The 26,506-nt window shown below is 46.8% G+C and overlaps 1 protein-coding gene across 2 annotated transcripts in view; it reads right to left on the bottom strand.

Annotated features, from left to right (window-relative positions):
* LOC105465311 (hexokinase 2) overlaps positions 1-26,506 on the bottom strand; it is a 55,240-nt gene that overhangs the window by 13,233 nt on the left and 15,501 nt on the right. For both annotated transcript variants that reach the window (XM_011713717.2, XM_071076968.1), the window contains exons 2-8: positions 22,145-22,307; positions 10,314-10,462; positions 5,769-5,888; positions 4,819-4,914; positions 4,228-4,327; positions 3,725-3,908; positions 1,095-1,250 (exon numbers count right to left, since the gene is read on the bottom strand). In XM_011713717.2, coding sequence (XP_011712019.1) covers positions 1,095-1,250; positions 3,725-3,908; positions 4,228-4,327; positions 4,819-4,914; positions 5,769-5,888; positions 10,314-10,462; positions 22,145-22,307 — 968 coding nt within the window. The remainder of the gene's footprint in view (positions 1-1,094; positions 1,251-3,724; positions 3,909-4,227; positions 4,328-4,818; positions 4,915-5,768; positions 5,889-10,313; positions 10,463-22,144; positions 22,308-26,506) is intronic.

Here is a 26,506-nt window from a genome sequence, read left to right as displayed (position 1 = left end):
GACACAGCGAGTTGAGAAAAACAAGTATTTCTTATGCATGTGCTGTGTAAAAACAAGGCCCTGTTCTTGGTGCTTTACCACCGAGTTGTGTGAGAGTTTGTGCTACATTTGCTTGTGTTAGGGGAGACAGACAGTGTCTCTGCTGTCAGCCACTCTCTACATGTGAACCCTGCTGTGATGCCCACCTGGTTTCTCTCTCTTAAAGCAGTCGGAGTCTATTGCATTTCACCATGGACTTGGCACTGCTTTAGCTTGTGTCTAAAGACAGTTGGTAAGGGGCTAGTGCTATAACCTTAGCACCCTTCTCAAGGGAACTAAATCTTGTATCACCTGGGGGTACTTGCATCACCTTGGGGTATAGCAAAAAGTAGGCCCCATTCCTTCAAGAGTTTCCCCTTAAAACAAAGTCATTCGAACTGTTCCACTGCTCCATTTGGCTCCAAAGACACCTCCTCTCCACCATCTGGTCCCTGAAACACCAGGACTTCTTCAGTCTACAAGTGGAAATCTCAAGAACAGCAAACGAGGCCCGCCCAACTCTTGGGATATTGTTAACAAAAAAAAAAAACAAAAATCAAGCCATCCTCACTCTCGCCCCTGCTGGGCTGTGAAAATGCAGGCCCCAGCTCTGCTTATTAGAATTAATTGGGTAGCTATATCTCTGGCCCATCCAAAGACCTAGCTTTCTATTATGAAGCAGGGGTCATGATAGAGTCCTTTTTGAGAAATGCCAATAGGGAATCAGATGTCAGAGCTTCAGGAGAAGGAAAAGGAGGCAGATGCAGGGAAGTCGTTCAGGGGCCCTCTGGGATCCTACAGCTTTAAACCCAGTGCAACAGCCCAAGTCCCTGCATATGGAGGCCAACCACCGTTCCCAGCACCATGCGTCACTGGTAGCAATCACATTCGAAATCGACAAGAGTGGAGACTGGTAAGTGAAGTGAAGCCATAGGCCTGCCATGGTCCATGTCGTGTGAGACCCTCTTGCAGTCTACACTTGAAGAGTCAAAAGGTAGTGCCCCCTCCTCATTCCCCAACTACCCGTCCACTCTTGTGGTGACCCAGTGAATAGAGGGGGCTGGCCAGACGCTCACCCTTCGATATCTGAGATGTCTTTGGTCTCAAAGCGACCGGTGTTGAGGAGCTCTGGGCTGAGCTTCCCCCCAAAGAGCAGCTCCTCCTTGGCCATCTTCACCAGGATAAGCCTCACCAGCTCCCCCATGTACATCCCACTGATCATCTTCTCAAACCTGCCGGAAGATACAAACCAAAAACATAAAGTCCCTGTTGAAGCAAGATGTGCACGTGTGAAACTTTACAACTAAGGGTTAATGTGTGCTGCATGGCCCAGGAGTAAGATATGTGGAGAGGTGACAGCTCAGGGTGGCTGACTTGGGCTGTCCCTGCAGGCTGGTGGGCCTTGACCTATGGAGAAGAATAAATGAGCCTTAAACAGCCAAATGAAACACCCAGGGAGTATGGAACATTCTGGAACAGCCTGTATTTAAGTAAAGTTATGCATAGGGTGGTAATCTTTAAAAATCTTCTCTAGCCAGGAAATAATTTTTAAAATTAAAATCTTACATAGCCCAATATTTATTTACAAGAGAAAATGGCAATCTGATTAAATATGTGGCACAGGCCTAGAAATTCATCAACTCATACTGTCCACCCCTGCAAGATGTTCATGGGCTCCAAGGAAAATGGTGTGAAAACCACCCGGGCCAGGGGATGATGGGGCAACATTATAAAGGCAGGTTGGGACAGAGAAATCCGCACTGGGCTAAGAGCTCTGAATGACAGGTCTCAGGGGTCTGGGAGTGAAACACGCTTCTGAGCAGGCAGGTGACAAGATAAAGGCATGTTTTAAAAAGGCAGGGGCCGGCCCCCAAACCGGCAGCGCTGTCGGGTGATTTAATTTTTCAACACTAGGTGGCACTGTTTTCTTTGGTAATTGGACTTTCTGGCTAGAACTGAGAGGAAACCAAGCCCTGGTGATTCTTTTTGGCAAAAGGCCCATTTCTGGGTGTTTGAGAAAGAACCTGTCTTAGAGAAGGCACCTGGGCCTGCTGCCACTAACTAGGATGAGCCCCGGCGAGGAGGGGGCCCAGGACTGAGATGTGAAAGGGATTCCAAGGTTACCTTTCGGAGAGGAAACCCAGGCCTCCAGGAAGCAGCCTGCTCAAGACCCAGGACCAAGTACAGCAGCATGGCGGCTAGCTGAGAGCCGGCAAAATTGCGAAGATGACAGCGCGCAAGATGTTAGTGCACCCACACAGGCAGAACTTCAGGAGAAGGAAACCAGCGTGGATGCGAGCCTGGCTTCAACAGTAAGGAACTCCATGTCGGCCCCAACATCTTCTCCCACACAGCTGGTTCTACGGGAGCTGTGGGGAGTGAGGTGGGGGGTGCGCTGGGCCCGGTGGGGCTCCCAAGTGTGGGTGGTTTTTTATAATGGGTGATTTTTTATAAGTTTTTATTCTAGTTTTTAAAAACACTTTGTTCCAGTCAACATTTGGAAGATACTTACTTGGAAATACATTACAGGGGGCAAAAATTGCCTACGGTGACTTCAGGGCTGCCATGGATGACAATTTGGTGGGTGTCTGAGGATAAGCCGGGGGTGTGTTGTCATGGTCTGGCTGGCAAATTTGTCTGTTGACACTTGAAAGGGCCTATAGTTCCTCGGAATGACTTGGGTGTGCCTCATTCGCGGAGGCAGACACCGAGTGATTTTTCAGCTCATAAACCTCTCATCAGCCGTGGCAGACACAACCAGTATGTTCCTCAGAAAGTCCGAGTAAAGGACTCATTTCAACATGTGAAAGAAGCTTGTGACTTAGATAAATAAACCATGCTTTGAGAAAGCAAGCACTCTCCTGGAAAGAAAAAGGTTACCCACCACTGACTTGGTTTATAGGGTTCAATTTTCCTCTCCAGGTAGAGATCTGCAGGAAAAGCTTTTCTACAACAATCACAAGACAAACGATGATCTGTATTGCTCAAAATATTTTGCAACTGCTTCAGACCTTCCTGTTTCAAGACCTTCACACGTACATTTGGCAAATGTTTGTGAAAGTGAAATAAGGTTTTGTAAGAGATAAAAGTGACTAAAAACAAAGGCAGGCCAGGCTGGAGAATACAATATTCAGGATCTAAAATGCTAGAAGCCCCTCCTCCAGTCCATCCAATGTCCAAAGGAAAGAGGCCAAGGAAGCTCCTCAGCCAATGTCTCCCGAGGCCATGGGTCTGCCTGCAGCTGCAGCAGGAGGCCCTGGGACCCCAGAGACCAGCAATGAGCAGCCAGCTGTCAGCCTGTCCTCTGGGCAGTGATGGAGTTGGAGCTACGAAAAAGGAGCTTTCAGAGACCCCAATCTTGGCCACCTCAACACAACTTTTCTTAGGTGGCTCACAGTCCCCATGGACAATTTACAAATAGAAGGTGGAAAGAAAGAACAGGGCCACCCACTTACACTCAGAATAGAACCTTCTAAAATGACTCCTGTGAAGGACACACATTATTAGCTATAATCTGGTGTATCCGCTTGCTCTCTGTTTTAGATCCTCTCAGCAATTTATAGTCACAGACATTCCTATGACCAGTGGCCGCCTTGGCCACCTCTGGGGATGTAAGACTGTAAAGAAACAACCCCCTGGCCCCGACCAGCCCCAAACTCAGCTCCAGGCCCCCTCCAAGCCACTCGCACAGGAAAGGCCCACTCACAGTTGCTTCCCTGGGTTCAGCGAGCCCATGTCAATCTCCTGGTCAAACTCAGTGCGAATGTCGTTGAGCGAGCCATCGTCCCCGAAGGCCCCCCACTCCATATTGATACACATCCGCCCCTCGTCACCTTCCACCATGTCGATGTGGCGCATCTCTTCCATGTAGCAGGCGTTGCTGCCCGTGCCTGCCAAAACAAGGGATGGCTATGCACACACCTGCTCCAGCCCCTTCCCATCCCTCTTCCCTCTTACACTACTGTCCCGAGACTGCCCAGCCAGGGTGGCTGGGATTTCTCACTGCAGACTCTGGGGTCATCACAATACATGGTCTAATCTTCTGCCACCCCCAACTCCATGAGTCCCTGTTCAGCTCTCCAAAGTGATTGGACCATTATCTTCTAATATGAACCAAAGGAACAACCAACCCATGGGCCCCTTCTCCCTTTCCGGCCCACACCCCCATCTCTTGGCCAGCACCGGCCCTCATGCCCAGTATTCGCTTACCCACAATGAGACCAATCTCACAGTTGTGGTCATCATAACCACAGGTCATCATGGTCCCAACTGTGTCATTCACCACAGCCACAATGTCGATATCAAAGTCCTATGGAGATAAAAGGGAGGGCTCTGACCTTCATAATCACAGAGGGCAACTTTCCTAACACCAGCTGTACATCACTCCTCCTCTTTCACCTCCTCCTTCTCTCCCTCTCCCTCTCACTCTCTCTTTCCCCTTCCCTCCCCAGAACTCCTCCTGTAATAAGACTTTTAACTGATTCTCTCTCTGCACCATTCCACTCCCATGTCAACATCATTCCAACTTTCTTACTTAGAAATGATATTCAAGTCTTCTTCAGGTTAAGAACTAAAGAGTTTTTCTTGTGCCAAGGCTAAGATTATTTATCCATTGCAATAATCTAAAAACCCCCAAAGCAGCAGATCATATGCAAAATTATTGAGTACTTGTGTCAGGGAAATGAGAACCTCTTCTTAAGCTCCACAAAAGCAGATCATGATGAGTCAAGGACATTCAAGGAGTCTTCAGGGTGGACCCAGAAAAGCCCACAGACCCCAAGCTCCTGCCACCCCACTCACCCCTCTCCGCTGGATGGCCTTCCGGATCAAAGTCACAACGTCTCTGCCTTCCACTCCACTGGACTTGAATCCCTTGGTCCATGAGACCAGGAAACTCTGGAAAAGGAGCAAGGAGTGAATACTGATTTCCCACTAAAACTGAAACTCACACCATACCCCTCAAACCTCCGTCATTGGCAGAGACCTCTGCCACTGGGGTAAAGTCGTGGTTGAATATTTGTATTACTTCCTGGCTAGCCTAGGAAAAAGAAACTCAGGACAACCGTCACTATAAGACACAGTCATGTGCCCCATAACTATGTTTCAGTCAATGACCGATTGTGTATACTGTGGTGGTAACAAGATTATAATAGAGCTCGATAGTTACTATTGCCTAGTTTAGATACACAGATATCACTGTGTCACAATTGCCTATAGCATTCAGTACAGTAGCATGCTATACAGATTTGTGGCCTAGGAGCAAGAGGCTGTCCCATACAGCCTAGGTGTGTAGTAGTAGTCTGTACCATCTCGGTTTGTGTAAGTGCACTCTATGATGTTTACACATAAGTGAAATCACCTAATAAAGCATTTCTCAGCACATATCCCCATTGTTAAGCAATACATGACTGTACTAGTTTCCTTACATCAGTAACTCTCCAAGCATCTTTCTTCCGAGGGTCTTTATCACAACACTTTAGACTGGGGAGTTCCTGAGTTCTCACTGTGGATGGGATAAGGATACTGTGCAATGTGTGTGGGAGACAGAGTGATAAAGAGCACTCCCAACCCCCCAAATATTTCTTCACCAGCCCCCACACTGACATACACAGTCACCCAGAAAGGCAGAACTTCATCTCCACAATCCTCCAGTGCTACCACCAACACCACAGCAGGTGGCTCAGAAGTCCCTCTCGGCCCTCCCAGCCCCAAGAGTGAAGCAACAAAAGTGTCCAAAGAGCCCATCTTACCTCGTCTAGTTTAGTCTGGTGGCAGGGAAACGAGAAGGTGAAACCCAATGGGAGCTTCTTGTCTTTGATTTGTAGTTTATCCATGAAGTTAGCCAGGCATTCGGCAATGTGGTCAAACAGCTAAGGACACATGACAGGGTGGTAAGCAGAGAGGTCAAACAGCATAGAGATTAAGGGCGTGCACTTCTGGCTCAGCAAGTAACTAGCTGAATGTGTGCAAAACCCATTATCTCCTCTGATATCTTCATTTGCTCATCTACCAAAAGGGGAATTATAACTGGACCTGTCCTCATGGAGTTATGAAAAGGAGTACATGAGGCAATACATATAAAGCCTTAACATTAGTTTTTGCCCACTAAATATTGTCCTCTCCTTAAGCCATTTATCTAAACTGCTGTCCAGATAACCCTGTGAGGTAGGGGAAATCATGGCCAACATTAATCAGAAAGTCACTGCCTGCCTGGGAACAGAACATTCTTTGGTGGCCCTGTCAGAAACCCATTGACATGGATGCCCAGTTGATGACCGTACCAGAAAGGCCAGCCTATCTTGCTGCCAAGAAGTATTTTAGTATCCCTGTCTCTGGTGATGGGGTGGGGGGTGGTTTGCGGGGACAACATTGTCTGTTGGCATTCTATGAACCAACCTAACAAAAACAAGCAATTTTTACATTTTCTTCTCCATTCTAGAAAACTAATCTGAGGGCAATTCAAAGAAGTTATCTTTGTTTTCTAACTTTCTAAACAGAACATCCAGTAAGTTCATGAAGAGCGCTGAGAAATAAATAGCGTTTTGTGGGTGAGCAGCCTCACAACCATGACCACATACACTCACTGTGTAGGACCCAGAGCTCCTAAGCCTTAGAAAAGCAGTATTCACAATAAACCAGGCTTTCAATCAGCTCCAAAGCCCACACTCTCCTGACTTCCTTCTTGCCCCCGCCTACACCCTCAAAGAGAAGCTGCTGACCCCTCTAGGTGTTTGAGGGCTGAGACCAGAGGCATTCTGGTGTAAAAAGTAAGCACAAGCCAAAGAGGCTGGGCAGATTCCAAGGGCCAGGTTGACTACATGGCAAAATCTAAAAGCCAAGGTGGGTAAGAGGACAGCTATCCTTTAGATTCGACTAAACCATGGCTTTTCAAAGTGTGCTCCTGGAACAGCAACCTCAGCCCCATCACCTGGGAACATGTTAGAAATTCTAGGGTCTAGGGCCCATCCTAGACCGGCTGTAGCAGAAATTCTGGGGGCGGGACCCACTCATCTGTTAGCAAGGCTTCCGTCCTCCAGGTGATCCTGGAACAGTAGTTTGAGAACCACTATGCCAAACCACAGAAAGTATTTACATTTATAAAGGAACTGAGAGGTTGGGAGAGGGAAGTTGACAGACCTGTTGGCTCTCCTGATGCCTAGGGTATGGTCAGCAGGAGGGACCCAGGAAGACAAGGCCACCACAATCTGGAAGATGGCCAGATCTAACTAAACTTCCCGCATCCATTCTGTCTGTCCCTCTGTCTGATCCCATGCAAAGTTAACAACAGCTGAGGATGAACCTTCGACCTCCAAACCAAAACATTTTCAAGAGCAAAGGCTGGGGAGGACAAGGCTCTCTTGCCATGGGGATCACCAGTGCAGGTGAGCCAACTCCCTTGAACAGAGTTCAAGTATTTTAACATGAAAATAGGGAAATATTCAGCAAATTCTGTTCTGTCGGGAAGGTGACTGGAGTTGAATTATATGATACGTATATTAAACAAATTTCCAGCACCTTCTTCCTGGTACTCTGGTCAAAATGATCTTTAGTACAAATAGTTTTTATCCAAAAAAAAAAAAAAGAGAGAGAGAGAGAGTTGCAGAAGTTGTGCAAAGAGAGGGGGTTAGAAGGGGGAAAAGCAAAAGGGTTTCTCCTCCCCCAGCTCTGATCACTGCTTTCTTTCCAATTGCGCTCCTAATATAGGAAGGTAGAGAAAAATAGGCCACAAAGAAGCATTAAATACTGCTCTGCCCAATACAGTAGCCACTGGCCTTCTGTGGCTATGTCAATTAATTAGAATTTTTAAAACAGGCCGGTGTGGTGGCTCCTGCCTATAATCCCAGCACTTTAGGAGGCCAAGGCGGGTGGATCACTTGAGGTCAGAAGTTCAAAGCCAACATGGTGATTCAAAAAATTAGCTGTCTCTACTAGCTGGGCCTGGTGGTGCACACCTGTAGTCCCAGCTACCCGGGAGGCTGAGGAAGGAGAATTGCTTGAACCTGGGGGGCGGAAGTTGCAGTGAGCCAGGATGGTGCCACTGCACTCCAGCTTAGGTGACAGAGTGAGACTGTTTCAAAAAAATAAAAGACCTTAAAAATTCAGTTCCTCAGTCACACCAGCCACACTTCAAGGGCTCGATGTCACAGGGTCAGTGCCCATCACATTGCACAGGGAAGGCAGGAGACAGTTCCATTGCTGCAAGAAGTTCCACTGGCTAGTGTTGGGTTCAAAGAACCTACATCTTTTCTCAGGTGAGAAGAGGAGACCTTCTGCTTCCTTGAATTGAAAGACTATCTCATCCTCTTTGAGGAGGATCTAAGGGTGAGATGCAGAGAAAGAGTTAACACCTTCCTGTCATAAAAAGGCTCAAAGGGCATCATTTTATGAAGTTAAAATGGTTTCCTTTTCCTTACTGGTCTGAAAACCTGCTCACTTCCCTTTCCACAAGATATACTTTTAAAATCTTAAGTGGCTGATATTCAGGTTTGCAATCCACTGATCTTCAGGAGAAGTTAATGTGCCGGACGACAGACTTTACCCAGGGACCCCCATTGCCCAGGTTCACAATTCTTCAAAAACCTTTGCAAGTTTGGGATTTCAACATTTGTTCTTGGTTTCAACTAAATTGTATTTTTACAATCCATTTATTTTCCTTTAAGTAAAATACTGATACCGAATACCAAAAAAGGGGGGGAAATATGGGGAAAATATAGCACCAGTAATTCCATCACTAAAATAGCCACAGTGAACTTCCTTTCAGCCTTTTTTCCAAGCGTTTTCTGCTGCTTTTAGGTACATAGTAGTCTTTCTATTCCTTAGGGTCAAAGATACCTATATTTTCTTCTAGTTTTCTTTCTGTTTCATTTTTAGATAGCATTTTTTCCACTTACTCAAAATCTTTCTAATATCCCAGCAGTTTTAATGTTCTTCAAGGTGGGTCTCATAGTTGTTTTTTGTTTTTAATCCGGACTAAAATGTTTTGCTTATATATTGCATGGAGAGTAGATTTTCTTGATACTCTCTAACTAGGTGGTCTGAGCAAATTTAAGGTTAAATTTTTCAAGAAAAACTTCACTCGCATCTTGAATGTTTAAAATGGATTCTTTTTCTCAATTGGCAGAGATGCACTTCATTGTCCTTGCCAGGCTCTAAGGATGGTGCTGCAGGGACTGCAAGGTGCCTGGGCCCTGCATGTTGTCAGGGTACAAGCAACAGGGAGGGTGTTGTTCTCGTAAAACTTAAAAATCCACCTAACACATCACTGTCAAGTTACAAGTCTTTTACATAATCACAGCCAAACTTCAGGTGTTATTTTGTTTGTTGGTTTTGTCTTGTCTTGTTTCTTAAATATTTATATTTATCATCTGGGGGATGTGGCCCAAGGCAGGAGATTGAGGCAATGGGAAAAAAAGGCAACCATATCCCCCAATAGGGAACAATGCAATTACTAGCCACAGAGAGTGATAGCACAAGAAGCTATTAGATAAAGAGACAAAAAAAACCCCTGTGAAAAAACAGGGCACTAGATTATGCACCAGCACTAAGCAAATACTTAACAGGTATCATCTCCTCTAATCTACACCCCAATCTGTATACTATCATCCCTTTTTACAGATGAATAAACTGAGGCTCTGCCAAGCCCTATCATCTGCCCAGAATCACATAGCTAGAGTGCCTGAATACAGGGCCCAACCTCTTTACTACCTCAGCTTGGTGCAGGCATAGGAGAGGCAGTGGAAGGGCCTCTACCCTTTGTGTCCCTCCTGATGTTATACTGGAGACACGTGACAACTTCGGTAAAGCTCAAATGCCCACAGCCCTAGGGAAGCAGCCTCCCTTCTCCAACCCCAGCATGATAACGAGGAAAGCAGGTTTACCTCAAGGCCACCCCAAAGACAAAATGAGTCTAAAAATATCTCCCCCGCGTGTTCTACTCATGGTCAGAAATTCCTTTCCCAGGAGGGAGCCTTGTGTGGGAGAGAGAACAGCAGACCAGGAGTCAGAGGGCTTGAACTCTTCCAAGTCCTGAGGCCCAAGATGTGACAACACTGAACAGCGCCTTACTTGGATTTAATGCTTCTTCTCTAGTCACTCCTTTTAATACATGTTGGGTATAAAATACAACCAGAACAGCCTGAGCTCGGGCCGAGAGGGAGCCCTTACAGCTGTGCTGGCATCCACAAGTGTCTTGGATGACTGCCTATCCAAACACTGGGAGCGGCTGGAGAAACTGCAGAAAGAACATCCCAAGGAAGTTTTTGTCACCAGGGGCCGCCCTGAGAGAAGGGTCATACCTGGGTGCCACTGCCTCGCATGATGTCCTCGGGGATGGCATAGATCTGGTTCTCCATCTCCACCTTCTGAAGCCCATTGTCCGTTACTTTCACCCAAAGCACACGGAAGTTGGTCCCTCCAAGGTCCAGAGCCAGGAACTCTCCGTGTTCTGCAGAGAAAGGAAAGGTCACTATTAATTTTGGGCAAAATTCTTCCAGAACCACCAAGACTGAAAACTCCAAGTCCCTCCAGGAATATCTGTGGGTAAGGGGTGGCCAGTGGGATTCACTTATCTCTACAGACATTACATATAGTCTAATTTCATGCCATACACCTTTACATTATTGTTATTTTTTTAATTCTCAAGAGCTTTATTAAAACCAGAAACTCACGGGGTAGTTTTTTTTAAACCCCTCCCTCCCTTCCCATCCTTTCCTCTGAGTCTCCAAAGTCCATTGTATTATTCTTATGCCTTTGCATCCTCATAGCTTAGTTCCCAATTATGAGTGAGAACATTTGATGTTTGGTTTTCCATTTCTGAGTTACTTCACTTAGAATAACGGTCTCCAATCCTATCCAGGTTGCTACGAATGCCATTAATTTGTTCCTTTTTATGGCTGAGTAGTATTCCATCACATATACATTACTTTTATAATTCAATCAACAATAAGACAGTTACATCCAACGATGTGCTCACCCCTCCTGAGAGCTGACTATCTCCTCAGTGCTTTCAGCAAGCCCCATGCCAGGGGTCCATGCTCCATCCTGTTCCTCCTACCCCCAGAACACCGAGCTGCGATCACAGTATTAAATTTACTTTCTGATGTTTGTATATCATGTTTGCATATAATGTTTGCGTACTGCAATTGCAGTACTAAATTTACTTTCTAATGTTTGCATATTGTGAGGCCCATGTCCTGCAGCAAGATCAAAGGGGTCAAGCAATGGAGTGGAATGAGGTCCAATTCACTACAAACTAAGAGGCCTGGTGAATAAGCCAAGCAAGTGGCCCCTCAAAGGATCTCAGGCTTATTAGAATGCAAGAGAATGCTGACCCCAGAGCGTGTATGTACGACAACAGTCAGGTCACTCATGCCACAGAAAAGCTCTGAGAGAGCAGGAGAGAGGCCAAGTGAGACTCCAGAAAGGAGCCACAGACACAGATGGGTGAAGACTGTCATGCGTCACTGGGAAGGTGCAGTTCCTACCCTCCAGGAAACAGCAGTGTAGACAGGAAACATCCAGATCCTGGGTAATAACACCACCGACTCTGGGGAAGGGCCCCATTGTGTGGCACAGAATGAAAGCGCTGAAGAGGCGCGGAGCCTGCAGCGGGACAGGGGCTGGTGGAGCAGGCAAGGCGCATCCCCAGGTGACTGCCAACCGCGAGCAGCACCGCCAGTCTTCTGCTGCCCTGCCACGACCTTCTCAAAGGATGCAAGGCAATTAATTTCCCCAGGGGTTCACTTATTGGCATGTTTGTCAACACTCAACCCCTTTCCCGGTGGGAGAACAGCAATGAAGTGAAGCGGAACAGGTCAGAGGTCAGGGAGGGGCTCTGACTCAGTAACCCAAGAATGTTTGTTTTATACCCAGCTCCACTCAGCACCTCCAGCACTTAGGCCCTGAGAAAAGCCACATCTGCCCAGCTCCCTGAGAGCATCACCCACAGTCCCCAGGGTCCCAAGGGGAAAAAGGGTAGATATCATCCACCAGAGACCACACAGGCAGAAGTGTGTCAGGCAGCGTGACACACGGAGACTGGCTCTGGATCTGGAGTCCAATCACCTGCTCCAGAACCCCGGCCACTTTCCAGCAGAGGCAAGTTCCTGAGCCTCTGAGCCTCAGCTGCCTCATCTCTAAAATGGGAACATCGCGTCTCACTGGGTTGCTGTGAGGGGAAAAATTAGACAATTGTGGTGCAGGACCAAGAACTCAGGACATACTCACTAAGTACTAGGTACTCTCTCTCCGGGCTCTCGGCAAGCCCTGTCCCACAGCCTCACTTGAGTGTCCCAGGCCAACGACAGCAGAAGGGATTGCAGAAACCTGTCCAAGAAAAGTCACTGGAATCAGCTCCAGTGACTACAGCATTCCTCCTTAGGGGCACTACTTTTCCATTTCCTGCCCAGTGACTAGAGGTGGCCCCACCCCTAGCTACAGCTGCGGGCTAACTACAGCAACATCGCCCTCATCTGGGGTTAGCCTGCCTGCCTCATGGCCATGGTTGACTTTTCCAGACACTCCAGCTCTGAGCCTTCCCCGGTAGTGGGAACTCAGCCAAATTCTAGGAAACGCAATGTGGTGGCTGTCATGAGGGATGAAAGGGATATCAAAGATGAACTGCCTCATCAGCACTCTCAAGTCCAGGATACACGCGATCCGCTGAATCAGTGACCACAGGGGACTGAGGCAGCGAGGCTGCCCCGGTGGGTCGTCATCCGAGGCCAGCCCAGCTGGACTCACCAGAGGCCACCGCTCCAGCAAGAACGGGTGGTGTGCAGGATTTTCTGATGGACTGAAGGGAAAACACAAATAATAAAGTATTGCTGATAACCCTGTTCCCAGGAGGGAGGTCCTCTCTTGCTTTGCTTACAGGACTCCTCTGGAACACACATTCCCTGACACCTCTCCTCCCTGCGGCTCTCCTCCACACACACAGGAAGCCACAACCACCATAGCCAAGGACTGCATTCCTTCCAAGCCCGGAATGTGAGGCAGGCCTACCACTGTGACTCGGCAATCCTGAGATGGACCCTCTCCTAATGCCCACACATGAGAGGCTCCCACAGAGCAGTGGTGAGGCACTGGACCTCAGACAGGTGGGCAGGCCTCGTTTTGAATTCCAGCTCAGCGGTTTCACTACCTGTGTGGTGTGGGCACATCGCAGGGCTCTCTCACCTCACCTGTAGAACAGGATTCTACAGCGGTTGTGACGCTTACATGAAACATGGACTATGTTGTATGTGAACATACAGAAACACACAGGCCGGATGCGGTGGCTCATGCTGGTAATCCCAGCACTTTGGGAGGCCAAGGCGGGCAGATTAGTGAGGTCAGGAGTTTGAGACCAGCCTGGCCAACATGGTGGTCATGTCTCTACTAATGTCTCTACTAATACAAAAATTTGTCGGGCATCGTGGCGTGGCCCTGTAATCCCAGCTACTCAGGAGGCTGAGACAAGAGAATCACTTGAACTCAGGAGGTGGAGGTTGCAGTGAACTGAGATCTCGCCACTGTATCCCAGCCTGGGCGATAGAGCCGGACTCTGTCTCAAAAGAAAGAAAAAAAAAAAACCCAAAGAAGAAACACAGTAATTATTCCTCCGTTAATAGATCTTATCAAGGTACTTGTTCCCTTTCTCCCCGTCAAGGCCGTGGAGGTTTGTGGCATGCTCTGGTGTCCAGCAAGGCAGGACAGAGGTTTGGTATAACTACGATTGGCACTAATTTGTGGGTGCCAAAAAATGGCATGTCCAGAGTGTCTACAACATAGGGCTCACGTGACATGGCTATAAGCGCACAGCAAATACCATTGCCAAGGACTTTCTTTCATTCTTAAGAAGGTCAAATCTGTTTCCAAAAGGGCTCTAGTGACTAACGGCACTGTGGAGGGCAGGGCTAGCAGCACAAGGGAGGCAGCTCAGGGGCTGCTGCCATAGTTGAGCTGAGCAGCAGTGAGGGCATGGGCTCCAGGGCCATGGAGGGTGGCCAACCATCCCAGTTTGCCCAGGATGGAGGGGTTTCCTATGACATGGGACTTTCAATGCCAAAACTGGGAGAGGCTCAGGAATCAGAATGCTGGACTGTATTTGATCCAACCATACAGCCTCCAGCTCTTCCTTGTCACTCAATGCCTGAGGCACGCAGCCATAAACTTGGAGTGGGTCAAAGACACACACGCATACTTTCACATTCAGTTCCTGAACCAGTCCTATATTTATAACTTAATGCCCCTAAAGGGACCTGCCCTTCCTGCCCTACAATAGCACTTCCAGTGGCCCCAGGTAACTGCACTGAACATCCAATCATTCTCTATGGGGTGACTCTGGGTTGAGGGGATCTTGTTTTCTTCCTTTAGTTTTCAAGCACCTGCTAGCACACAACAGTGGACTGCTCTGAGAATGTATGGCATATACTCCAAATGAAACGAGGACCAAAAAGATACATCTCCAAGTCCTAAGCAGGTAATGAGGCAAGACACAGGTCTCAAGGCATGTATTTTCCATGTACCCAGAATCGCCATGATCACTACCACACCTGGCAGCCTCTTTTTAACCCCCAGGATTCCAGTTACTCCATTACAATGCAATGCCGGCCACCATTCAAGAGCTCAGCCATACAGAAGTATTCAATACTCCGTGTCATTAAAGGCATTGAATCACAGTTAATGCTGGTGTCTGGTACAGACTAGGAATGGAGTGAGCTGATCTTCTACATCATTTGTTTTCAAACGCAACAGAATGCTTATTTCCAAATAAAATTGGTGGACCAAATACCACAACGTAAAATAGAGAAAAACAGAGCTGCTCCAACTGAAGGGAGAGGCGTGGAACATGTAAAACACATGACTAGCACCCCAAAGCTCCTAGGACACCTCTTGGAAAGCATCACTCTGGTGCTCTTTTTACCCAGGAAGTGTTTCTTAAGTTCAAAATAGGCGCCAGTCACAGAGAGGTGTAATTAGCCCCACAGATGTGAAACCACTCTTCAAAGGGTTAAAACACGATTACGTTTCAATATTGTGTAGGCTTTGAGCATGTTCAGCTTTTTAGGCAGGCAGACCTGGGGTCAAATCCCACTCTAACATGTATTAGCCATGTAGCTTTTGGCAATTTATTAGAAATCTGACACTCAGATTTCATCATCTGTTTTAAAAGGGTTATGATAACCTCCTTCTAGTCAGTACCTCCCTCCACAACCCAGAACGAGAACACAGGAAAACACACACATATACATGTACACATACACACACACACCTTGTCAAGATTCAGTGCAAGGAAGTGTAAGGCATTTGGCACAACGCCTGACAATGTTAAGTGCCGTCTGCTGTACTGAGGCTATCTATCAGTACAATCTTCAATTTATATTGCCTGGACTACGTAAGTCCACTAATTAACTTGCTGTGTGCTAGCTCTGGATGTATGTCTCCGCTGTACAGTAGTTAATATAATGCAGAGCAACCAAGATAAGGGCTTCTTTCGGGTTTAACCAGCTTCCATGCAACGTATCACCAGCCCAGTCTCCCTTTATCATATCATGTGCTTGCATTATATGGCCCGATATCTCTAATTGTTTTGTCTACATGGGCCTTATCTCCCCAGCACAACTTTCACTCTTCAAAGGCAGGGCACGAGGCAGCGTAGCACACTGCTGCTGCACAGCGGACCAAGACTCGGAGAGGACTGTTGAATGAACTGAACAGCTAGGCCTGGGTTAGTAAGAGAAGAATCCATACATTGTGCTAGCAGCATGGAAGGTACATAAAATGTGCCGCTGGTGGCGTGCTTAAAAGCCCAGGCATTAGCAATTCGGCTGGCCGAGTTCCAATCCCAATGCTGCCACTTGCTCACTATGTGACTTTGGGCAAGTTGCCTAACTGCTCCAAATCTATTTTCTTTTTCTGTGAAGTAGAGTTCAGCATACCTACCATTGGATGACTGTAAGAAATGAGATAGCTCAAACACAGCGTTTAGCACAGTACCTGGCACTTACGATGTCTACAATTTTTATCATCACCATCATCACCGTTACCATCGGCATCATGGTTCCCTGCTCTCTAGAGGGGTTAAGTCTGGCTAGAGGATGGAGGTATACTTACCTGTGAAAATAATTCACAATTCAGAGGTGAAGAAGAGTCACATGATCGATTTGACACTGCCTTTACCCTCGCTCTGTCTCATGAGGCATAGTTATATCCAAACGATCTTGCCAAGACAAGGGTGATAAAGACACCACAAAGATACTTCTTTTCTAAGTTAGACCATGCGGCTGGCACATTTTCAGTTGGGTTGTACTTGAGCTTCTTATTTGAATGATACAAAGCCAACTCGCATTTAGGATCCATTTAAAAAGATCATCATCTGATTTTCCCTAGAAACTTTTGTTCAGCGGCACAAGCCAATGTAAACTGTGAATCTTATGGCCATGGAGTCAGGACTATCTATGCTTACATCCCAACTGTCACCGTCTGACCACAGGTGACCTTGGCAACCATCAATCCTTTTTTAGCCTTGGTTGCCTCATTTTTAAAGTGAGAATGACTCTCTTGTAAAGTTTTTGTAGAGAGTAAAATAGATTTATGTAAATGGCCTAGTACAGACACCATGGGTGCTCATTAAATGCTATCAATTCTTCCTGCATTCCCTTTTTTTTTTTTTCGGAGTCTCACTCTGTCGCCCAGGCTGGAGTGCAGCGGCATGATCTCAGCTCACTGCAACCTCTGCCTCCCAGATTCTCCTGCCTCAGCCCCCCGAGTAGCTGGGACTACAGGCCCACGCCACCACAACTGGCTAATTTTTTGCATTTTCAGTAGAGATGGAGGTTTCACCATGTTGGCCAGGCTGGTCCTGACCTCAAGTGATCCACCCACCTTGGCCTCCCAAAGTGCTAGGATTACAGGTGTAAGCCACTGTGCCCAGCCCCTGCATTCCCTTTTAAGACGGAAATGTCCTCTGAAAGCCAGGCCCTTATCTGTAGCCCCTATGTGTGGTGGGGCCCCTGACAGAACTGTGTTAGGACTGGTACCACAGTCCCACGCAGGGTCGTGGCATAGATTAGGGCTGCCTACAGAGAGGTCAAGATGGTGTGATTCCTGGCAAATACAAATGAATGCTTTCTTTAATCAACTCTCCACTGAAAAAAAGAAACAAGGGCATACAGACAACAAATGCTGTTGAGGATATGGAGCAGGCAGAGCTCTCATACATTATTGGTGGGAGTATAAATGGTTCAACAATTTGGGGAAAAGGTCTGGCAATTTTCTAAAAATTAAACGTATACCAAACTCTATGAATGATCCAGTAATTCCACTCCTAGTTGATTATACAAGAAACTAAAAACGTGTCCACAAAAAGGCTCGTACAATAATGTCCATAGCAGCTTTACTCAAATAGTCAAAAAGGGGAAACTGCCCAGATGTCCATCAATATTCATATCATAGATTCTAATCATACTATGAAATCAGCAACCAAAAGGAACGAGACACTGATAGACACAACACAGATAAATCCCACATTATGAAAAGTAAAAGAAGACTTGCATAAAAAACAGATACTGTATGAGTCGATTTATGTGAAGTTCTGGAACAGGCAACACTGATATATGTGGAAAATAGAATGTGATTGCCTCTGGGGGGTCAGGAACAGGGACTGACTGGGAAGGGGCTCAAGGTAACTTTCTGAGGTAATGGTAATGTTCTCTATCTTGATGGAGGTTTTTTTTTAGTTGTATACATTTATGAGATACAAGTCTAATTTTGTTACATGGATATACTGCACAATGGTGAAGTTAGGGCTTTCAGTGTATCCAACACCCACTGTATCCGTTAAGTAATTTCTCATCATCCACACCGCCCCCCACCCTCCTACCCTCATGCCCCCACCCTCCTACCCTCACCCTTCCAAGTCTCCGTTGTCTATCATTCCACTTTCTATGTCCATGTGGAGACATTTTTAGCTCCCACTTATAAGTGAAAACATGCAGTATTTGTCTGCTTTGGAGCTGTTTCACTTAAAATAACAGCCTCCAGTTCCATCCATGATGCTGCAAAACACATTATTTCATTCTATTTTAAGACTGAACAGTATTCTGTTATGTATATATACCACATTTTCTTTATCCCATCATCTGTCCATTGATGGGCATTGACTCCACATCTTTGCTATTGTGAATGGTGCTGTAATAAACATACAAGTGCAGGCGTCTTTTTGGTATGATTTCTTTTCCTTTGGGTAGATACTCAATAGTGAGATTGCTGGATGGAATGGTAGTTCTATTCTCAGTTCTTTGAGAAACGTCAATACTGTTTTCCATAGAGGCTGTACTTATTTACATTCCCACCAACAGTGTATAAGCATTCCCTTTTCTGATGGAGGTTGTATTAAACAGGTGTATTTGTCAATTCATCAGATAAATTCTTTTTTTTTTTTTTGAGACGGAGACTCGCTCTGTGGCCCAGGCTGGAATGCAGTGGCGTGATCTCGGCTCACTGCAAGCTCTGCCTCCCGGGTTCACACCATTCTTCCTGCTTCAGCCGCCCACCACCATGCCTGGCTAATTTTTTGTATTTTTAGTAGAGATGGGGTTTCACTGTGTTAGCCAGGATGGTTAACTCACATACCTTTTCTTAGTAAATTTGGCAATGAGCGTGCCTTTTGCAGTGGTGGTTTGTGGCTGCAGGAGTGTTTGTAGCGTATGTGAGAAAGTCACATATCTGATTCTCCCTTAATTCTCAGAAAACCAATCCCCATGAAGTTTCCCCTTTTCACAAATAGGGAAATAGAGGATCACAGCATAAATTGCTCTGGAGCACACAGCTTGAATTCAAACCCATTTGAACGTATAATTCTGATTCTCACCTCTCACCCCACACTGTCCTGAAACTACACATTTCATGCCAGCGAGAAATGAAATGCTAATCTAGAACCAAACTGAGCCAAGGATCATTTAAGGCAGTGGCTTTCAAACTGCAAGGTAAAAAACATTTAGTAGGTTCCGACTAGCAACCTTCTTAAAGACTAGAAGACAAACCCAACTTCATCATGTTTCAGAATAAATTCTGGTCCCCAAATTTATTTCCTTTCATATAAATATTTATATGCATGTGTTTCTTGATGTGAAGATATAGTCCAGAAAAGTTAGAAAGCTATGGATTTAAAGATTGGCTTCCTCTAGATCTGGGGTTTGATTTTTCAGATTTGAAAAGTAATACTAGTCATGAACAGGCTGAGAAACGAAGGTTCTGAGAAAGGTGGCACTGAACAGGTGTCCCTGGAGCAAATGCCTCGAGCCTTCTGTGGAAGAGGGATGCAGTTTCACCCCCGCAGCAATGGCAGGCACCCAGGCTGTGTGCGACCACATAGGAGGGAATCACTAACACAACTTCACCTCGGCCTTTCCTCTCAGCACTTCACTAGGGTGCTTACAACAGAGAATTTTCATTTTTGATAGTCTGTATCAACTTAGGAGTCACCTATTTTCACTGCCATAATCCATAACTCATACCCCCAACTGACAAAACAAAACTTGAAAGCCCTGATGCTGACCACTTTATTTTTTTTTAATTTATCTATTTTTGTTTGTTTTTTGAGACACAGTCTCATTCTGTCACCCAGGCTGGAGTGCAGTGACGCAAACTCAGCTCACTGCAACCTCCATCTCCCGGGTTCAGGCAATTCTGTCTGCCTCAGCCTCCCAAGCAGCTGGGATTATAGGTACGATTATAGTAGGTGGGATTATAGTAGAGACGGTGTTTCACTATGTGAAACCGGGTGTGGTGGTGGGTGCCTGTAATCCCAGCTACTCAGGAGGCTGAGACAGGAGAATCGATTGAACCTGGGCAGAGGCTGCAGTGAGCATATAGTTGGAAGTGGAATTGCTGAGTTGTTATATATACATATGTTCCACTTTACAGCAACACAAAAATGAACTAAGACACCATCCAATGAACACCAAGGGTTTATCTCCCATTACAGGATCTCAGATGTGTTTGTGTAAATAGACTAGCATACTAGTTCTAGTAGATGTGCAGAACAGACTGGAACTGCTGGGTCCAACCTCTTTACTTTACAAAAACAAAGGCTGAGTCCCAGAGAGTATGGAGGTGAGGAGCTAACCTATGGACTCCCTGCAGATGGGGAGGGAGGGATTAGGTATGGGTTTCCTGCAATCTGGTCTCCATTATTCCAGGAGCCACTTCCTTTGTTTCAGTGAGTAAGACATTTCAGTATGTGCTGCAAACAGTGCAAGCTTCAAAGTGCATGGGAGGTCTTGGTGCCTCCAGCTTCAGGAAAGCAATGAGAATTTTGAAAGCTTGCCCCATAATTAGTTCTCCCCAACAAACTTAATTCACCTGCCTATAATACAGGCTAAACAATCAGTCCCAACTCCATTCCAAAAAATTTTAGTTGAGCATTTGCAGTGTGCTCCAGCACCAAGTGCACAGGCTAACACATACATGAACACATAGAATGCATCACGTGTAGTACCGACGCCTGAACTTCGGCTTCCGCAAGCTTGATTCCTAACTCGGCCTCTCACTGGCTGTATGATTTTGGACGACTTTTTGACATTCGAGCCTCAAATTCCTCATCTATAAATTGTGGATAAAATTTGTACTTACCATAAAGGTTTCTGAAAAGTAAATGAGTTAATACATTGAGGTGCCCAGAAGAGTCCTTAGCCCATATGTATTTAGAAAAGATTTAGGGTACTTACTTAGTGCTAGTGCTGGGTGAAATAAAGACAAGGCCTTGGCCTTCAGGAGTACATTTATCTGAATGTCAAACAACAATCTCAGAAATGGGTGTGGTTTCCAGTCAGAGGGAGTGGTAGGTAAACATGCCAATCTAGAGGACATGGAAGAGATAAGAGGCCCCTCACCTCGAGGGTCTCTTTGAAGGGCCAAGAAACACACTCAGGAAACAATCCTAAACAAGGTCATACCCTCAGCACTGGGTCCAGGCTGGGTCCCAAGGCTTCAGCAAACACTTATTTTGGGAACCATACAGTCTCATTAGACAAACCAGGTCCCTAGAGGCACTAAGGGAGATGAGCCTCAAGGACACACGTGTGCTGGAAATAGCACAGGCACTTGGCATTCACAGGCCCTGACCCACACCCTGCCCCTAACTCCCCTCCCAACAACGCCCCTGCAGATGCCTCACCAGCGACCTGTCAGCTTCCTGGAGATCTCGTCCCCCTTAGGTTTTCGGACACTGTGCTTCCTGCTTCTTCCTCTGCCCTGGCAGCTGCCCCTTGGGCTCTCTCTCCTGCCCTCCAGATGTGAGTACCTACCCGCCACCCTCCACCCCTCATGGGCCTCACAAGCACCTCATCTCTAAAATGGAGACACCTATTATGAGGATTAAATAAAAGCTCTGACACGACTTTGTTCTGTCCCCTTCTCTGGGATGCTGCCATTCCCAGGCAGCTGGGCTCCACACCCAGGCCCCACCCTTGAATCCTCTTTCTGCCCACCCACCACCACCCACCAGGGCCATGTCTTGTGTTCTACCAGTCGGGCCTCGCTCCCCCTCCACTCTACCTATACTGCCAAAGACATAACGTTACCAAGACACTCCTGAAAAACTTACTCAAGGCTACTGCAGAGACTAAACGTTTTAGGCTTGCATCCAAGGCCTTCAGTGATCTAGCCCTAATCCACTGGACCTTTCCAACCTTTCCAACTTGAATCTCCACCATGATCCTTTTTCCCCTACCTGATTAAATCACTTGCTGGGTGGTGCACCATAAAATAAGGATTCTGGGCTGGGTGCGGTGGCTCACGCCTGTAATCCCAGCACTTTGGGAGGCCGAGGCGGGCGGATCACGAGGTCAGGAGATTAAGATCATCCTAGCTAATGGAGATCGAACCACTGAGCTCCAGCCTGGGTGACAGAGTGAGACTCTGTCTCAAAAAAAAAAGGATTCTGTATCCAAATAAGGTGATTAAACAAGGTTTTTCCCAAGCTTCCTGTCCATCCGTCACACAGCCTTCCATTCAATTCCCTGGATGTTTCCCTTAGCCACGGTTGGTTTCTGAGGCTTTTGAGTTATTTGGGTCCTGAATAAAGCCAACTAAATCACCCCCGAGTAACGCAGCAGCTAGAGCCATCCCCCAGGTGCCGCACCTGTCCCATCTGGAGTGGACCTCACAAAGGTGGGCAGCATCTTCACTGCTGCAGTGGGGTGGGTGGTGGCTCCAAGCCCTTTCTCCATCTCCTTGCGGAACCGCTTAGAGATCTCCAAGAGGGTCTCATCAGAGAGGCGCATGTGGTAGAGATACTGGTCAACCTGAAAGGGGAGGAAGACAAGAGCAAAGCCATTGGTTAAATAAATTATGGCATAGGTCTATGTCGTGGAACACTACTCAGCCCTTCAAAAGAACAAAATCTGTTATGTACAGAAAGTTATTATTAAAGACCATTAGTAGCAAACGATTTGACAGGACTTTGTCTTAAAAAAAAATTAAAATTATAAAAATAGACCTAATTTTTGGAGAACTGGTGCATACCAGAGGAAAGGCCTATTAGGGCAGAGGAGAGTTATTTTCAGAATGGTTGAGTCGGAAGGCCTGTGACAACATCACTGGAGCCAGGGTTCATTACCCTCATCTCTTGTTCCCCCAGTACCTAACACGGCCAGTCACATCAATCCCATTGCCCCTCACCCTAGGCCGGGTAGCCATCACCTTTTTCCTGGACTCCTACAATCCCCAGTTCGGCTTTTACCTCTTCCATCCACTTTCCATGCCCAGCCAGACTCACCCTGAAAGCCAGCTGATCCCTGGCTTTCAGGGCTTTCCGTTGGAACAAAGCTCAAAATCCTTTCAGGGCCCCACCTCCTAATCGGGCCTCTAGCCACCTCCTAATCTTTTTTTTTTTTTTTTTTAACAGGGTATCGCTCCAGTTGTCCAGGCTGGAGTGCAGTGATGAGATCTCAGCCAGCTTCAGGTGATCCTCCCACCTCAGCCTCCTGAGTAGCTGGGACTTTCAGGCACGTGCCACCTTGTCTGGCTAATTTTGTTGTTGTTGTGTGTGTGTGATTTTTCTTTTTTTTTTTTTTTTTTTTTTTTTGAGGCTGAGTCTCACCCTGTTACCCAGGCTGGAATGCAATGGTGCAATCTCGGCTCACTGCAACCTCTGCCTCCCGAGTTCAAGCAATTCTAGTGCCTCAGCCTCCCAAGTAGCTGGGATTACAGCAGTGTGCCACCACACCCAGCTAATTTTTTGTTTTGTTTTGTTTTGTTTTGTTTTTTTCAGCAGAGACAAGGTTTCACCATGTTGTCTAGGCTGGTCTCAAACTCCTGGACTCAAGCAATCCACCTGCCTCGGCCTCCCAAAGTGCTGGGATCAAAGGGGTGAGCCACCGCGCCTGGCCCCACCTCCTAACCTTATGGTAAGGTCTGCACTCTTTGTGTAGATTCTCTCCCTGGTTCAGTTCCCCAACTTCCCCAACTTGCCCATCCCTGCCTTGGAGCTCATGCACACAGGCCCTCCAGGTATATGCCCTGCCAATCTGCTACCAGTCCTTCAGGCCTCTCTCCATAGAGGCCTCTTCTCATCCTCCAGATCACAATAGTCAGGCTCCCTGTTATTCTAAGAACTTGAGCTTTTCCCTTCACAAGACTATCCACAATTTGGAACTAAATATTTATTAGGGTCCAAATCATAAGCACCAAAGGCTAGAAAAACAATGTCTATTTGTTCACCTTTGCATACCTGGAGGCTGGCACAGTACCTGGCACAATGGAGAGGCTCTATGTAAATGATAATGCACCCTCTGTGCTCAGGTGGAGGCAACTCTCCCTAGTTCTTTCACTGAATCTGTTTCCCACATAAATTCCCATGAACTTTTCCCAGATTTAAACCAGGAGAATGAGAAGCATCAGATAAGTCTCACTTGTTTGTTTGTTTTGTTTAATCTTTTATTTATTAATTTATTATTGGGGCAGGGTCTTGCTATATTGAGACAGGGTCTTGCTATATTGCCCAGCTTGTTTCCAACTCCTGGAATCTACCTCAGCCTCCAGGGCTGTGGGCCACTAGCCCCCCACCCTCCATCCCACAAGCTGGGTCCCTGACCGCTAGTTCCTACAATATCTGGGAGCCAAGGTGCTCCTGAGGAGGCCTGGACCTCCCCCACAAGGACATTTGAGGCTCCCCAGGAAGACAAAGGGTGCAGCTTCGGCCTGACACTAGACAAGCCCCCTTCTTTTTGGTGAAGTGTCAGACAAGTCTCTAGCCATCTCCAGTGACCCTAGTTTAAGGGCAACTCTGACCACCCCAGAGTCCTCCCACTCCAGATCCAGTGACACATTGACTGGCCCAGGAATGCTACTTCACAACTTTCACATCTCAGGGCTAATGTACAAAGTCTGGGGCTACCCAGACCAGAGGCCAATGGGAGGCCACATCCAGGAAAAGCCTGAGATGCACTCATGGGCAACTGTAATAATGGCAAGCCCTCATGTGGCTCCTGCTTTGCGCCAGATCCTATTCTCCACGTTTGCTCCCATTATTCATTTCATCCTTAGAACAGCCCTCTGAGGTAGGAAGTGTCAGCACCTCTATTCTACAGAAAGGGGAAGTCACACAGACACGAGGGGCCATGCTTGGCTTGATAGAGCAGTCTGGCTGGCCTGTGCTTTTGTCCACTCTGCTAGATGACTGCCTCCTACCTGCCTGGATACAGCAGGGTCTATGCAGGTCAAACAGCATTGCAGTGAATACAGGCTGGCCATATCCATTAAAAGGCCATCTTCTATTCCAGTCATCTCCCAATGCAGGCCTGAACGGCAGACAGTGGAGAGTGAGGCCCACAGGGGTGACCGAGCAGGTTGAGGGCAGCAGACATGTCTCTGAACATTGTCATGAGGGCGACACGTGACAAAGACGCTCCCACCTCACTACTTTCCCAAAGAGAAGAAAGGCCCAGAAGCCTCACTGATGCTCCCCACCTCCCCGCCAACTCCACCCTCTATAGAAGGCTTCAGATGTTTGCAAAGGGCGCAGGAGCTCCTGCACTGAGAAGCTGAGCCTGTACCACCTCATTAAAAGGTCCCATCATCATGTCCAGAAGCATGAGGTTGTGCACACACAAGAGTTAATTCTATAGCAGCCAATCTTAGTTTATCTTCGATGTTTAAACTGCTTCAAGACTTGTTGGAAATCCAGTCAGACACTTCTCATCCTTAACCCTCGAAGAATCAAATTAAATGGTCACCCTTTATCCACCTTGCCTTTTTTGTCCCATAGATAACCATCTTCCACGTGTTCAATGACAGATGAAAACAGTAGTGATGATAGTTACAGCGGCTAAACATTCCTCAAGCATTTCTCACCTGTCAGGCACCATCCTCTGGCTTTACTGACCTGTTCTCCATTATCTTTGTAAAACTTCTGTACCCCCATTTTATAGATCACTTGGGTGATGAGGGGCAGAACTGGGATTTCACAGAGGTCTCTCTGGCCCCAATGCCAGGCCCTCAGGACAGCCACCCTCGCCTGTCCTGTGGGCCCCTCTTAGTGTAGATGGGCACTCCCTGCCTGCCCTGTGGTTTCTCGGATGACCCTGGGACCTTAGTTTCCTCTCCATCGCATGAGGAGACTAAGAGAGAGGATATGAAACAGTGAAAAATGTCCAGGCCAGTAGCTTGGCCCAAACTTTCCCTCTTTCACATCAGAGCTCTTTGAACTATCAAAACTTGAGAATAGATGGCACCAGGGCATGATGATGTGTTCACTCAGCTTATTGGGGCCACTCAGGAAGGGATAATTAATAATTAATCACTTAATGTCACAGCTTCCTAAACACACCAGTGGAGCCCACCCAGCCCTGGTAGGCATTGCTGTGTTGGTGGGCACTGCTGTGTTGGTAGCCAAGGGAAGTGGAAGTCAGAAACAAGAAGCAGCCACCATACAAAGATGATTTTCCTGGATTGGGAAGGAGATTAATGCAATTTTCAGAATCTTGCCAACTTTCACCCACAGTGCCATCATTGGAAGGAGCACCAGGCCCAATGTCAAGGGAGAAAGCCAAGCAGGTGATAGCAGATGTACACACAGCAGTGGGAATGCAGCTTAAAAGTATTCACCCTTAGAAAGGAAAGGCCCTTAGGGTAACTAGTTCAAAAATCCCACTAAACATAGTATTCGAGTTTATCTAGTTTGTCTCTCTCCACCTAGTCATCCAGCCGAGGTTTGAATACTTCCAATCCTGAGAGGCGCACTATTTCTCTAAATTCCATTATTGAACAGCTCTACTTGTTTCAAAGTTTCCTCAATCAAAGATAAATCTGCTTTCTGATACTTCTGCCTAATCTCCATCCTGTCACTTGTGATAAGAGTTTCCAAACTTGCGGCACATCAGAATCACAAGAGGAGCTTTCAAAAAAAACAGTAAGAATTCCAAGGATCCATTCCAGACTAACCAAATGACACCGCGAGGGCTGGGGCTCAAACACTTTCCCCTCTCTTCTGGCGGGTTTCCAA

The sequence above is a fragment of the Macaca nemestrina genome, chromosome 13, assembly GCF_043159975.1.
Source record: "Macaca nemestrina isolate mMacNem1 chromosome 13, mMacNem.hap1, whole genome shotgun sequence".
Classification (NCBI taxonomy): domain Eukaryota; kingdom Metazoa; phylum Chordata; class Mammalia; order Primates; family Cercopithecidae; genus Macaca; species Macaca nemestrina.
This window is presented reverse-complemented; position numbering and strand designations above follow the sequence as displayed.